This window comes from Pseudomicrostroma glucosiphilum (assembly GCF_003144135.1).
Source record: "Pseudomicrostroma glucosiphilum strain MCA 4718 unplaced genomic scaffold BCV69scaffold_15, whole genome shotgun sequence".
NCBI lineage: Eukaryota > Fungi > Basidiomycota > Exobasidiomycetes > Microstromatales > Microstromataceae > Microstroma > Microstroma glucosiphilum.
In genome coordinates, this window is record NW_020289927.1 from 86,120 (window position 1) to 100,338 (window position 14,219).

The 14,219-nt window shown below is 57.0% G+C and overlaps 4 protein-coding genes across 4 annotated transcripts; 2 read left to right on the top strand and 2 right to left on the bottom strand.

Annotated features, from left to right (window-relative positions):
* Positions 1 to 148: 148 nt before the first annotated feature.
* Positions 149 to 1,326, top strand: BCV69DRAFT_301059 (hypothetical protein; the record flags this gene model as incomplete). Its single annotated transcript, XM_025494518.1, has 3 exons — positions 149 to 169; positions 254 to 1,117; positions 1,228 to 1,326. The coding sequence occupies 3 exons, from the start codon at positions 149 to 151 to the stop codon at positions 1,324 to 1,326; spliced, it is 984 nt and encodes a 327-aa protein (XP_025345739.1).
* A 72-nt stretch (positions 1,327 to 1,398) lies between these two features.
* Positions 1,399 to 3,228, bottom strand: BCV69DRAFT_284888 (putative NADH dehydrogenase 49K chain). Its single transcript, XM_025493205.1, has 3 exons — positions 2,545 to 3,228; positions 1,671 to 2,454; positions 1,399 to 1,580 (listed from the first exon to the last, which is right to left on the bottom strand). The coding sequence occupies exons 1-3, from the start codon at positions 3,169 to 3,171 to the stop codon at positions 1,543 to 1,545; spliced, it is 1,449 nt and encodes a 482-aa protein (XP_025345740.1). The 5' UTR covers positions 3,172 to 3,228; the 3' UTR covers positions 1,399 to 1,542.
* A 191-nt stretch (positions 3,229 to 3,419) lies between these two features.
* On the bottom strand, positions 3,420 to 7,159 carry BCV69DRAFT_314465 (hypothetical protein). Its single transcript, XM_025495117.1, has 3 exons — positions 6,607 to 7,159; positions 6,140 to 6,508; positions 3,420 to 6,071 (listed from the first exon to the last, which is right to left on the bottom strand). The coding sequence occupies exons 1-3, from the start codon at positions 7,039 to 7,041 to the stop codon at positions 3,615 to 3,617; spliced, it is 3,261 nt and encodes a 1,086-aa protein (XP_025345741.1). The 5' UTR covers positions 7,042 to 7,159; the 3' UTR covers positions 3,420 to 3,614.
* Positions 7,085 to 14,219, top strand: BCV69DRAFT_314466 (hypothetical protein; the record flags this gene model as incomplete). Its single annotated transcript, XM_025495118.1, has 2 exons — positions 7,085 to 7,104; positions 7,627 to 14,219. The coding sequence occupies 2 exons, from the start codon at positions 7,085 to 7,087 to the stop codon at positions 14,117 to 14,119; spliced, it is 6,513 nt and encodes a 2,170-aa protein (XP_025345742.1). The 3' UTR covers positions 14,120 to 14,219.

Genomic DNA, 14,219 nt, shown 5'->3' on the forward strand with positions numbered 1-14,219 from the left:
AGGTGTGCGGTCAGTGTGCGTGTGAGCCTTGTGGCTCAGCCCCGCCACTCGCGCCTGCAGCAGTGGGACCAACTGGGCCTACTTCCGCACCTTTGTACCGCTCAGGAAAGAGGTGCATCGAAGCATCCTCTATCAATGCAAGGGTGTGATGAATTTGGATCAGATCAATGTGAGCATCAGACGAGTGGATTAGGGGCTCAATCACGGTCGACGACGCTGATCTTCACGGCACCTCTGTTGACCTCCCCTCCAGCGGGACTCGGACCCTCACAATGTCCAGTACCTCCTCTCCGTGCTGCGAGAGTCCACGGGAGGAGGAGGAGGAGGAGGAGGAGGAGGAGGAGGAGGAGGGGAGGAATCAACCACCAGCACTCACGTTAATTCAATGAGCGCAGCACCCCCCGCCTCTTCTTCCTCTGCAACCCCGTATCTTCCTTCTTCACACGTAGAATCCTCCGCATCAGCTCGGTCTGGAGACCCTAGGAAACGGCGGCCCGTAGGGGTAGCGTCGGAGAATGCCCGTGGGATGGAGCAACGAGGAGCACAGGCGAGCACCAGCACCTCTTCACTACGAGGTCCGCCTTCTCCAATTTCCACTCCAAGGACAAGCGCAAGTGCTGCTGCCGCCCTTCCTATCGGGCATTCTCCCCAATCACAGCCACGCTCCATCCTCAAAGGCTCTGCAGCCCCTCTTGCACCTCCCCCATCAGCAGCAGCAACAGCAGCCTCAGCCTCGACCTCAACTTCAAGCCCGCCCTCGGAAGACCTCTCCCACCTCTCCTCAACATCTCCGCAGACCCTTCCACACCTAAAGCGTCTAGCCTCCTCGGCCCTATTCCTACGCGCACTCATGACGCTCAAGCGGGAGCAAGACGAGTTGGAGCGGGCGCTGCAGAGAGAGTGGGGGAGGTTGGAGGAGAGATACAAGATGGGTGCAGATGGTGTGGGCGTGGGCGTGGGCGCGGGAGGCGGAGGCGGAGGCAAGGGAGCAGGAGCAGGAGCAGGAGCAGGAGCAGGAGGAACGGCGGCATTAGAGAGGGAAAAGGAGAGGTGGAAAGAAAGGGCACTCCAGCGGTGGGATTGCGTAGCCGAGAGGCAGCAGGTGCGATTAAAGGAGGTGAGTCACTAGCTGCGGGACACCTCTCCGAAGTATCACAGTCAGTCACTAGAGCACACACTGAACCTGCGTTACACCATCCATCCACCCTTCCCTCCCGTACCGCTCAGCTCAATACGCCCGGCTTTTACCCTACAAAGTCCCCAGCGGCGAGGGCTAAACAGCGCAAGATCCTCGATTTGATCAGTGGGCTCATCGAGAGCGGATAGCTCAATTCAGACCTCCCATCGCAAAAGCAGCTGCTTGCACAAACACCACACACGTTTCAATCAGTATACCCTCACCTTTACATTTGCAAAGCCCCGTCCCGTCGCATATCACAATGAAGTATTTTCAGAATGCGCTTAGATTGGAAGACGGAGGATGTACAGAGTGGTAAAAGCAGCTCCAGTGAGCCGATTTCTACCGCGTGTGTATCTGAGCATTTATCTGTCCACCTCTCCGAACACAAGGTCCATAGTACCTATTGTGAGGCAAGCGCAGAGAGAGAGGCGGGCGTCAGTGAGATGCTCCAATAACATCTGTCCTTCTATTGAATCTTTTCTAAACTCACCAATCACAGCCACAACGTCGGGCAGGAATGCTCCCCTCATCATAAAGTCAGCTCCGGCTAGATGAGCAAATCCAGGTGCGCGAATCTTACACCTGTACGGTCTATTGCTTCCATCTGAAACGAGGTAGACTCCCATTTCACCCTTTGGTGCTTCAATAGCCGAGTACGTCTCTCCAGGTGGAACGTGGTATCCCTCGGAGAAGAGCTTAAAGTGGTGAATGAGGGACTCCATCGACTCCTTCATGTTGGCGCGGGGAGGTGGGACAATCTTGTGGTCATCGACCTTGATTTGACCAGCAGGCATCTTGTTGAGACACTGCTCGATGATGCGGAGTGATTGACGGAATTCCTCTACTCGGCAGAGGTAGCGGTCGTAGCAGTCTCCATTCTTACCAACGGGCACGTCGAACTCGACTTGGTCGTAGGCATCGTAAGGAGCGACCTTTCGGATATCCCAAGGCACACCACTACCCCTCAGCATGACTCCACTGAATCCATAGTTCAAAGCCTCCTCTGCCGTCACCTTTCCAATGCCAATGGTCCTTCCCTTCCAGATACGGTTTCCAGTGACGACTTCCTCGATTTCATCCACTCGAGAGGCGAATTGAGTAGCCCACTTGTGAATATCGTCCAGCAGTCCGTGGGGGAGATCAAAGGCCACACCACCTGGACGGACGTAGGCTGCGTGAAGACGGGCACCTGATACACGCTCGTAGAACTCCATGAGCTTCTCACGCTCCTCAAAGGCCCACAGGAAGGGTGTCAAACCTCCAACGTCCATCACCTGTTAAAGTACAGCGAAAGATGCGGGGTCAGTGAACCGACCTGGGCTCCTTCGGAATCCAGCACATCTCCCTTCTACGCCGCTACTCACGTGGGACAGGACGGCCATACAGTGGTTCAAGATCCTAGTAATCTCTCCAAACATGGTACGAATCCACTTTGCCCTCTCGGGCACCTCAATGTTCAACAACTTCTCCACAGCTCGCGAGTAGCAAAGCTCATTGGTCATCATCGATACATAGTCCAATCGATCAAAGTAAGGAAGTGCCTGTGTATAGTTCTTGTACTCGATGAGCTTTTCCGTTCCACGGTGTAGCAGACCTACATGAGGATCGGCACGGAGTACCTCTTCACCATTGAGCTCTAGGATAAGACGCAATACTCCATGAGCAGCGGGATGTTGAGGACCAAAGTTGACTGTGAAGTGACGCAGGGAGGCTTCCTTTCGAGAGCCACTCTCCTGAAGAATCTCATGAGCAGTCTTTTCGTGAAGTTCCTCAACTGTGTGAGCCTTGGTGGCTGGGGAGATAGGAACGGCCTTGATGTCTGGACGATTACCACCGCCAGTTGCATCGGTGTTCCAGCGATTGGGGTCTGCCTCTGTGGCTAGGGAACGACGAGAGGCGAGGAGAGAGGAAGGACCGGCAGAGGCGCTGATGCCGCCAGTAGGGCGCAAGGCAGCCAAACAGGGCTTACGGAGAGCCGTTCGGAAGGACATGGTGGCGATGGTAGATGGAGAGGAGGTGGGCGATGAAGACAGGAGACGAGATCGAGCGCCTGCTTATGCTTCGCAAAGAGGACGCGAGGTGGCGATGGCAATGGCGATGGCGATGACGATAGGCAGGGCGTGGTAGAAGGAGATGATCGCCAGTCCTCGCACCCGCCCGCCCGTCGTCCTTCGGGAAGCCAGACTGGGCGGGCGGCCGAGGGGCAGCAAGCGGGGGGCTGATCAATCCCGAGCCCCGCGCGCGATCGCTGACCAAAGGGCGCCACACACACACACACCCGCACATGAGGCGTACGCACGCATGACATGCACAGCACCATCTTGATTTGGCGTGGTATGAAGCACGAAACAAAGATCAGAGGCGACCGCGTCGAGGCAAACCAGTGATTGACGGCCAGAGATGCTACAGGTGTTCACTCCTGCTATCACCTTTTTCAGCTCATTCCCATCAGTCTACCCCTCAGCGTGATCTGCGTTTCTCCCGCCTCGATCAATCCCAGCTCACCTCTCCGACTCTGATCATCCTCCGCCTCCCTCATGACCCGATTCGCCTCAAAAGGTCTCACACTCTCATCTCGTGTACCTACAGTCACATGAGGTCTCCAGTCTCCCTCCCCGGCACCACCCTTTCCACCTTGTAATTTCCAAAACTCCTCCGAGGCAAGGTGCTTCGAGGCTGGCTGCGTAGGGTGGACATTGGAGATGCTAAAGGCCATGACTAGCTCATCGAAGACCAGATGACCCAGAGTGATGTCAAAGTCAACTGGCTCGTTGAGACGACTGAGGGCAGAGTAGCGGTCCCATTTGCTCTTTGCAGTGCTGCGCTCAGCGCGCTTAGAATCGTCTAATTGCGCCTCTTCCTCTGGGCTCAGAGCTCGAAGGGCGGAAGAGTGGACAAGGGTAATGTGAGGTCGTAACACCACCCTGTCTGAGTCCCTGAGGAAGGCAAACATGTCGCGTGCCCTCTGCAGCACTTCCGTAGAAGTACGTTGTGCTGCCAACTTTAAGAATTTGCCCATCACCGACCTCAGATCGAGCTCGACGGCGATACCGTAGTATCTCGGGCCTGCACGCGCTGTATCTTGTCCTTTCTTCACATTGACAGCAGCCGGCTCTTCCACTTTCTTGACAGATACACGGTACCCAGCCGCAGCCGCAAGTGCTGCACGAACCTGTTCATCGCTGGGTTGCTTGAGATCCTTCTCAATGCCAGCAACAGCGGCTCGCCTCAACTCTTGGCAGACTTTCGTCAACTGCTCCTCCTGGCTGCTCTCGACCTGCAGCGTGATCGTTTCGTCAAAGTTGGCGTCACCCATGCCCTTGTCGCCTTCTCCCTTCCCCTCTGCGCTGTTCAATGTCTCAAGTGACTGAAGGAAGCGCCAGAGGATCGTTTCATGAGACCTTGAGCCTGTAGCGGATTTTGTGTCGGCAATCAGAGACTGATGGTTGTCTCCTCTAGCGAGGATACGGTCTGACATGAGCCGATGGAGCGTATTCAGAGGGAGCATATCGAGCGACCACGCCATAGCTACGATCTTGACTCGAGGCTTTTCGGAAGCCTTTCCCTCCTCAAGGCTGCCACTGTCTTGCGCATTCTGGACGCCTGCCTGCTTGCTGGATTTACCTGCATTTGCCTTCTTTTGAGCTCGGTGCTGCTCCTCGGTGAGACCGCCTCGGTTTTCCCATTCTTTGATCGCTTCGACGATCTCATCTCGATGCTTCAAGAGGTGATTGTTCCTGTCCGCCAGCACCACCCTGTGTTTGCTCAGCTCATTGCAGATATTCTTGAGGAAAGTGGGGGCAGTTTTCTTCGACTTGACATCGTCTGATTGGGTATGTCCTACAACCTGAGGGTATAGATGGCTGAGTGAAAGGAACAGAGAGGTTTTGCCGCATCCCGGGATGGCAATAGGAACGATGAGCAGATGGGTATAAGGTCGGGTAGAGCGATCATCTTCAGCCGCAGGTTGTTCGGACTGGCTAGTGGTTCCTGTCAGAATTCCTTGTCCTTCGAGCTTAGCAGCCACAGCTCCACGGGGTCCTCCCAGACCCGCGATCTTCTTTATGCCTTCTTCGGTCTTCAAGTAAGCCAGAAACATGTCTCTAAGTCGAATGATACCTTTGCCCACATTGATGCCTTCGAAGATGGCTGGATTAGGTTTGACCTTGCCGTCTTCTGAGCCGTAGATCCTGTCGTGACACCACTGGATGAACAGGCGAGTCTCTGGACGGTTGGATCTTGCCTTGGGCGGGGCTGGCAAGGGAGCTGCGCCTCTGGCCGCTGCCTGCCTCTGACTCTCATCGTTTCGACGTGCCTTCTGCTCTCTCTTGAGTTGACTCTTGCTTTTCTTCTCGCTTGATTCGTTCGAAGAATCTTGCAGCTTGACAGCTTCGGTCTTTGTAGCCAATTGTGATAACTCCCCTGCCTGACCACTACTTGTAGACGCATGGGTGGCGTTTTCCCACTTCTTCTTATCGGTCAGCATCTTCTTGGTCAATTCTCTCCAATCCCGATACATCAGGTAGGGCTCGTCGAATTTGACCTTATAGAACCAAGCCTGGCCAGGTATGTATGGGGGAGACGCCGCTCCTTCCACTTGACCTTGTGGGGTATCTTTGGGCATGCTTGTTCTGACTACAAAGCCTTCAATTGCTTCGCCTTGCCATTCCCCAGTCGTGCCCACCCGATCCGTGAATTGTTTGACTTCGTCCATCGAGTCTAGACTAATGTAACGAGTGGGAATAAATCCCCAGGATGTGGCAAAGGCACAGACGTCCTCCATTGGTCGGGTCTGGAAGGCCACGGTATTGCTATTGAGGCCATGGAGATGCAGACCGGACTTTTCTGGAGGATAGGCCAGGACGTGCTCTTCGAAGGAGTCATCGCACAGCTGTGTAGTGATTAGGAGAGGGTAAGCTCGACATCTTCAGGGCTTCCTACTTCGCTTCGCCAACTCACCTCTGCTACTGCAGTCTCACCCCTCGACCACAGCTGTTCGGCTAGCTCGTGCTTGCTCCTTCCAACCCGCGCGAGATGCCTTTCCAGCCACTCCTCTCCCTTTGCAGCATGTGACGTCTTTGTCGAGCTGGAGCTGCCACCTTGCTCTCCTCCAATCTCATCTGCCTCTTCCGCGGCCGCCACAGTATCTGCTTGCTGCTTATGTCCGTTCTGCTGCTCCTGCAATTGGCGAGCCTGCTGGCTATCGAGGGAGTGCTTGGATGTGACGATGAGCTGAGTCGGGGAGAGGGCAGAAATGAAGATGATGCAGCCGTTCTCCTTGAATGTCAGGAGGTAAGGTGGGGCAGAGTATCGCTCTATTGATGCTGGCTGTAACGTTGGGGAAAAAGAGAGGGGGTCTATCTGCGTCAGCCCCAGCCGTACCTGGATACTCTCTGGAGAGGTACGTCTGCTCTAGCTTCACGCACCTTTGTCCAGCTGATCTCTCCCACATTGAAGAATTTGTCGTACCCTCTGACCACTATCCGATCCCCTTGCCTTCCACTAGCCTCGCTAGATGCTTCTTGTGTAGCATGCTGGGCACCATCTTTGACTGTGAAGAGTCCTCGGGCCAGTGTGGGTAGATCCTTGCCTATGCCCACCTCGGCGGCTTTGCGATAGGCAAATTCCACAGTCTTCCATGAAGTCACCTCGTACACGTCATCCGAAGAAGACGCAGAGTGTGCTGCCTGTGGTGCCCCAGGTGCCGATTGTCTTGGAACACGATGAAGCGTGCTCTTGATCAGTGGCTTTGGATTGGCGTCAGATTTCTCGGCGGAGGAGTGGAGGGAGGCCAGTAGGGCAGACGTCTGAGGGTCCACTGATGGTGCCGACGATGACGAGGGCCCAGCAGCAGCTGACATTGTGGGGCGATCTGACCAGCACAGCACGACGTATGTGAAGGAGATGGCGCTGTGGGGCTCGAGGTGGACGATGAGAAGAAGTGAAAGCAATGCTTCCAAGGGTCCTTTTGACTCGCCAGACCAACACGGCCAGAAATTGCCAATTGCTTCCGTCGATCGGAGATTCAGGCAAAACAAAAAAGGACGGCGACAGTTGCCTTTGGCTCAGACTCAGACTCAGGCACGCACCCAGGCACGCACCCACACCCAGCCATCACCCTCACACACACGTCCCCCCCCTTCCGCCCGAGAAGCACACAAGCCTCAGGGCCCGCCGCTGCTACCGTACGCGTCTGACTTGACCCCCCTGATTCACCACACCATAGACGACAACACCTGAGCCACACCGTATCACAACCTCGAACCCCTCCGTGGCTGCCTCCTCCTTCACTCGCGCCCGCATTGGCGCTTCTCTCCAGCATTCCCTTCCTCCATACCCGCCTGCACCCCGCCCTCGCGAGCTGCGTCGCCCACGATTCCTACCATTCCTTCGGTCCTCGCGACCGGCAGGCGCCGACAGCAATCTCACCTCCTCCCACCCACCAGCTCGGGAGGACCAGTCGAGCAGATTGCCAGTGATCACGTCGGCGCAAAGTTCCCAAACCTCTCTTCGCCTAGAAGGAGATTCTTTGGCGGTGGAGGACTCTCGCCTTCTTCCCCCCTCGCATCCTCGTCGCCCACCTTTGCGCCATCGACAGATGACAGCAATGCAGTCTCACCCATACTACTAGGCGCTCCTGGAGGCTTCCCGTCCACGGGCAGCGTACCGTTGTCACAGACTACCCTACACAACGTCCCAGAGCTAAAGATGAGCGGCAAACCCCTGCCCAAGCTTACCCCTCGCAAAGCTCCGCCCACACTGGGGGTGGAAGGAGTAAATGGGGCAATACGCGATGCTCCATTGTCCACCTCCCTCATCAATCAACAGTCGCAGTCCTCGCGGTCTCCGAACCTCTCCCAGCAGCACGACCCATCGATAGGATCATCCTCTTCTGTAGTACGCCCACCGCCCAGCTCCACGAATCCGGTCTCATCCTCTCCTCTTGAGCAAGAGAATGAGGAGCCTTTTGCCCCACCTAGCGTGCCTGTTAAGCCCTACCCACCTCGTCTCACGCTACGGCCAAGAGGACCCTCCTCTTCCAGGGGCGACGGGCAGGGCCTTGGCTTGACCGAAGCATCGCATCCCCTCAGCCCCTTCAGTTTCTCCTTCGATGCCGCAGATGCCACTTCCACCTCGCTCTCATCGGCCACTTCTTCTTCTCCGGCCCGAGGCAAGCCAGGCTCTGCAAAGAAGAAGCCCACAGCTGCTCCCTCCTCAAATCCCTCCACGGACTTCACACTCTCGGATCCTCAATTCTTCCCACGGAAATATCACAAGAATCAAAAGTCGGGTGCATCCTCTCGACCTGAAAGTCAGTACTCCACGTATACTGCCTCGTCCGCAAAGGATGCCATGATTCGTACAGCTAGCAGGGAGAAGTTGCAGAAGGGTAGCGCCAAGCTCAGAGAAAGACTGGCACGTGGGGCATCTCATGACGAAGAGCATGACGGTCAAGATGGGTGGGAGGAAGGAGAGGGGATGAGCCACAACGGAGGTTCCTCTTCCGGGTCAGAGTACGACCCAGATGAGTATGGCGATCAAGGGCCCGGGAACTCTCCGTCTAGCCACCGTTCGGCTCGGAATGGGCAAGCCGCCCAGCTCCCTCTACCAAGACGGACGGGCTCGTCTACAGCCGGCGGAGTGACACAATCTTTATCGCCCACGTCACCCCTGCGAAACAAAGGAGCGAGCGCACACGATTCGCCTTCTCGGAGGCTGCCTCCCAATCGCGACCCCTCGACCTCTGGTATGGCACGCTCCGCAACGGCTTCCCATGGATTCGGACATAAGAATCGGTTATCAGGGTCCAGCAAAGCCAACTCGGTCCTGTCGATACGGATACCTGCTCAACGCCCTCCCCTTGCACGGACAATATCGGGCGCTCACTCTGTTGCTGGTCGGCGTTCGCTCTCTACCTCCAATTCTGTCTTCACGGTGGAGGATCTACCTGTGCCGGAGACCTACCTGCCAGGCCAATGGGCAGAGAGCCCTTCACCATACAGCAGGAATGAGCCGCCCTACGAGGGCGACGTGAGAGATCGGGACCAAGAGGAGGATGCCAACCTTATGAAGCTGGCAGCGTTCTCATTTCCCCATGCTGCCCTCGAATCTTCGACCCTGGACGACTCATTACAGTCGTACCAGTCCTCGGCCGGAATCGCTTCGACGTCATCGACGTCAGGAATGACGGGCCAGTCGTCTCGTAGGTTGAGGTGGAAAGAGGCAATCGCGTACGCTCAGCAGAAGGAGAGGGAGGCAGCATCTACTAACAGTGCATCCCACTCCAAGGTGATCTCCGTCACCGAGGTAGCAGACGATGGCTTGGGACTGCCGAGTCCAAACTATCTCACTAGAGAGGGAAGTCAGTCGAGGGCCTCAGTAGCTTCTCGTCAGCGCAGTGTGGTAGGCGGACATTCCAATCAGGCGTCCATCGATCGCATCCTTACCACCCTCCAGGCCTCTGCACCGGCCGCCGCTTCGGTGCCGTTCAGCAAAGACTCTTTCCTTTCGAATCTCCTCTCTTCGCAAGCAACAGCAGAGGTCTCTGCCACCTTCCCCTCGCAGTCGGTCTTTGAGTCAGTCGAAGACTTTGAAAGTGCGAAGAAGGAGCTGGCGCGTTTGCAGAATCGACTCGTCGACAAGAAGAATAAATTGAGGACGATGAGGCGGTTGCGAGGTGCTAGAGGCAAGCTTGTGAAAGCAGCTTCGTCCGAGCGAGGGGGTGGACCCTTGTCCACCTCTGGTAGTCAAGAGTCGGGTCTGATCATTCCAGGGCGGGCCAGATCCAACACCATCAGCCCAGTAGCAGCAACAAGTGCTTCCCAAGGCCTTTCAGCCGCCTCTCTAGCCGGTGGACTCTACCCTCTCGTACCCCCAACCCCACGCTTTAGCCACGCGCACAATCTCTCCCACTCATCAAACAACTCTGCAACGTCCATCCAACCCTATTCTCTCTCGGCCGTAGGCACCAGCAATGAGGCTCTGGATGCCGCGACGGCCCAGGTGGATCAGATTATGGAGGAGGTCCTGTCGCTGCAGGAGCGTGTGGGGGCGCTTAAGAGTCGCATTAGGGAACATATTGCGATTGTGCTACTGAAGAGGTGTGAGGAGTTGGAGAGAGGTGGGAGGATGAGAGAGGTCGTCTTTTTGAGGGAAGATCAGAGAGGAGAACTCGCTGAGGGGGATGATGAGCGGTATGCCTCTGACGAGGAAGGACTGGGAGAGGAGGACGGGCGGGGACTTAGTCACAAGCAGACCGACCTGCGCTACCAAGGTCCACTCCTCGACGACAAGGAGCTCTTTGCGCTCCGTTCACAGGTCGAAGAGCTGTCTGCAGTCAAGGAGCGCGAGGCTCACGCCTTGCAAGAGATCCAGATTCTGCGCAGCCAACTCGATGTCTTCGCATCCCAATCCGAAGAGCTCACCTCGGTCCGGGAAAGGGAAGCTCGCTCACTGCAAGAAGTGGAGCGTCTGCGAAGTGATCTAGTTCTCATCAAGTCCGCGCCCAGATCCGAAGGTCCGTCCTCGATGCAGACGAAGGATGCTAGCGATTCGCTCCAGAGGGAGATGGAGGAGCTGCGCGCCCAGCTGGACCTGACGAAGTTGGAGTACGAGGAGCGCTGCGCGGGTCAGGATTCCAACCTGAAGCGGGTCAGAGACGAGCTTACCTCTGCTCAGGGTACAGCCGCTGCAGCTGAGGAGAAAATGAGGGAAGCGCAGATGCACCATACTGAGTTGGACGGGCAGCACCAGACGCTCCGCATGCAGCATGCGGATCTGGTGAGCCGTCACGAGCATCTCGAGAGCCAGCAAAAGGACATGATCTCCGCACGCGAAGTCGGACAGAACGAAAGCGCTGAGAGGTCTGCAGCTGATAAGAAGAGAGACGCAGAATATCAGCAGCGCGAGCAGGATCTAGTGTCTCGTCATGCAGCTGCTCTCTCCGAGGTGCGGCAAGCTCTCGAGCATCATCAGGCAGAGGCGCAAGCAGCACGAGGAGAGCTCTCGGCTACACAGTCGCGAGCGGAAGCATATGACTCTGAGCTAGCTAGCGCTCGTGCCAAGATTGCGCAACTCGAGGAGGATGTCAGAGCTCGTGATTCATCTGCTGAGCAAGATATGCAGAAGCTGAGAGCCGAGCTGGACAAGGCTAGATCAGACGCCGAGGCTATGCAGGCGGAGATCGCTAGCCTTCACTTCGAGCTCGACTCCTCGAAGAGGACGCAGATCGACTTGTCGACACGAGTGTCTACCCTACAAGGCGAGGTAGACGGCCATAACGCCAGGTCTGCCTCTCAAGAACAAGCAGTCCGCGATGCCGTTGCCCAGCACGACTCGCTCGAGCTGGCGGTCACTGCCGAGCGGCGGATCATGGCCGAGCGCGATGCTCTCTTCCATGCCTTTGAAGCGCGCCTGGAACGTGCAGAAGCCGTGCTCCGAGAACAGGACAAGAGATGTGCGGCCCTTTTGGGTAAAGCCGAGGGTAGGGAAGAGCTAGACGACTTCTTGGCCAAGATTCGAGGCGGAGGCATCAAGAAGGCCGACAAGACTGCCGGACAGGATATTGATGCTCTCCTCGAGTCTCTGGGAGTGCACGTAGAGGATCTGGCTGATGAGCTCGATCGGCGCGGGAGGGGACGATCTGGCAGTATGTTCAGTCTCTCGAACACTGAAGACCTCATGGGTAGGCCACGCTCCGTTGGCCAAGGTGCTGGTGGTACAAGTCCTCGAGACGATGAGCAAGCTGCTGCGGCAATTGCGGAGCTGGAGGACAAATTGGAAGAGTCGCAGTACGAGGTCATTCAGCTGCGTGGAGAGCTGCAGTCCAGCCGTATTCAGCTCGAGGCGATGAGCAACTCGATCAAAATTCCGCAGGAAGACGATGCTGCAGAGCGCGAGAAGGACTCCCGACTGGTAGAGCTGCAGAGGGAGCTTGGTAATTTGCGGGACGAATTAGCGAGGGTCAAGAGCGAAGCAGCGGCAGCGGCAGCGGTGGAGATCAAGCGGGCTAAGTCTCCGGTTGGGACCGAGAGCGGGGAGGACGAGCATTCCTCCTTGGTCAAGGTCGCCGGCTCAGACCACGAAGGGGATGGCGCCAAGACTTTGCCAAAGCACCAGACTTGGGGTCCTGCGCCACCGGCTGGACTCATCCGAGATCTCTTTGCCGCGTTGCAAGACGTTCTACCCGCCTCTTTGGACGCTACTGTGGCCAAGGGGAATGATATGAAGGCTCTTCAAAATGCCCTCGAGGCACCGACGACGCCTCAATCCAAGACTGTGGTCTCACCGAGCAGAACCCTGCACCGCACAAGAGCCCCGCTCGAGAAGAATACTTCCCCAGCCAGCCCAATGACGCGACCTGGCTTCGGCGCAACCAAAGGTGGCAGCGTACGTGATCTGGTGCGGAACTTTTCAGGGGGAACAGGCCCGATGACCCCTCCTGCCATCACCCCTTCCGCATCGGCCAAGAGCTTCAATAGCGGGACGACTGCATCTCCCTCGTCTACTTCCGGTGTGGCAGCAGACGATGCAAGCCTGAGCATCATCGTTGATCGAGCTCGCTTGACGTTGATGGCGGCTAAGGTCGCGACGCAGAAGGCGATTTCGACCGAAGTCACAAGGGAGGAGTTGCAGGTTCAGCTGGACCAGGCTCGCAATAAGAGTGAGGAGTACCGGCAGGCAATCGAGCAGCTCAAATCGCGCTCTGTGCAAGATCAATCGAGAGGGGAGATAGTAGCTCTAACTACCTTGGCTCCTCCTGGGGACACTTCTTCTCCGCAGGTCAGCACCACGTCCTGCAGAGGAGGAGGAGCGGACCCTCTCCCTCATCTACGCACCTCGGGTCTGAAGCTCGAGCCTCTACCCTCTCGAAGCGTCGATAGCGTCCTGGACCCGTTTAATGACAGCAGCACAGCCAGCTTCCCTAGTGCCACGAGCGGCAACGGTAGTGGCAGTGGAGCCTCGACGCCCTTTGGAGCAGCCCTCTCCACGGCTCCTTCTTCGGCCACTAGGCGCACAAGCAGTACAGTGGCGCGGAGCAGACTCAAACCTCTCAATTCGGCTGCCTTCCTGAGCAACAGCAATACAGGTGCTGGGATGGGGTATGCTGCTAGAGATTCGTCACAGCCGGGCTCGAGCGTGACCAGTCCAACACGCTCCTTCAAGCCCCTACCCACTACCCCTGGCGAAGGGCCTATGCCAACTACGCCTACATTTGGCTTCGGTCTCGGGCTGGGCTATCCGTCTTCTGCGCCGAGTGATCCAACGCAAATGCGTCGTAGCGTCTCGGCGCGTCCTGCCGTGTCCGGCCCGGGCTCGCAATACAGCAGTCGAAGCTTCGACAAGCCCTTTGGCAGTAGCAGTGGCAGCGGTGCAGCAGCAGTAGCCAGCCCAAGTGCGGCCCCAACCTCGGCAATCCCACAGCGCTCCATCACTCTTGGTCTCTCCACCTCTCAACTCGTGTCCCGCATCCGCATCCTCGAGACCTCCCTCGCCGCTTCTCACTCCTCGGCCCTCTCAACTCCTCACTCGGCACAATGGTCCATGGAACAAGTGTCACGATTGGAAAAGAGTCTAGAGGCGAAAGAGGAGGAAGTGAGGAACTTAAAGGATGAAGTGGGAAGGGTGAGGGAGGAGGAAGGAGTGCAGAAGGCACGATTGATGGAGGAGCTCAACAATCTTCAGGAGGAGATGGCTAGGCAGAGCAAGAGCCATAGTACTGCTGCTGCTGCTGCTGCTGTTTCGGCGCCGACTGCCAGTGCGAGTACGAAGGAGAGTGCAATGCCGACGGCTGGCACTACGCTCCTCAAGGCTCCCTCGCCCCTGATGCTCGCATCGCAATCTGTGCGTTCCACAAGTCCCTTTGCCGCCTGGATTGGCGGCGGCAGCGGCAGCGGCGGCGGCGGTGGCAGCAGTGGAGGCGCAGGTGCTGGTGTGTAAAAGGAGAGCGAAGTGAAGGCTCGATCACCCCCAATTGGGAGACACAGCGTCTCTCGTCCCTCTCTATGGCTCGCAATCCTTCTCTTTGCTCCAGTCTTCC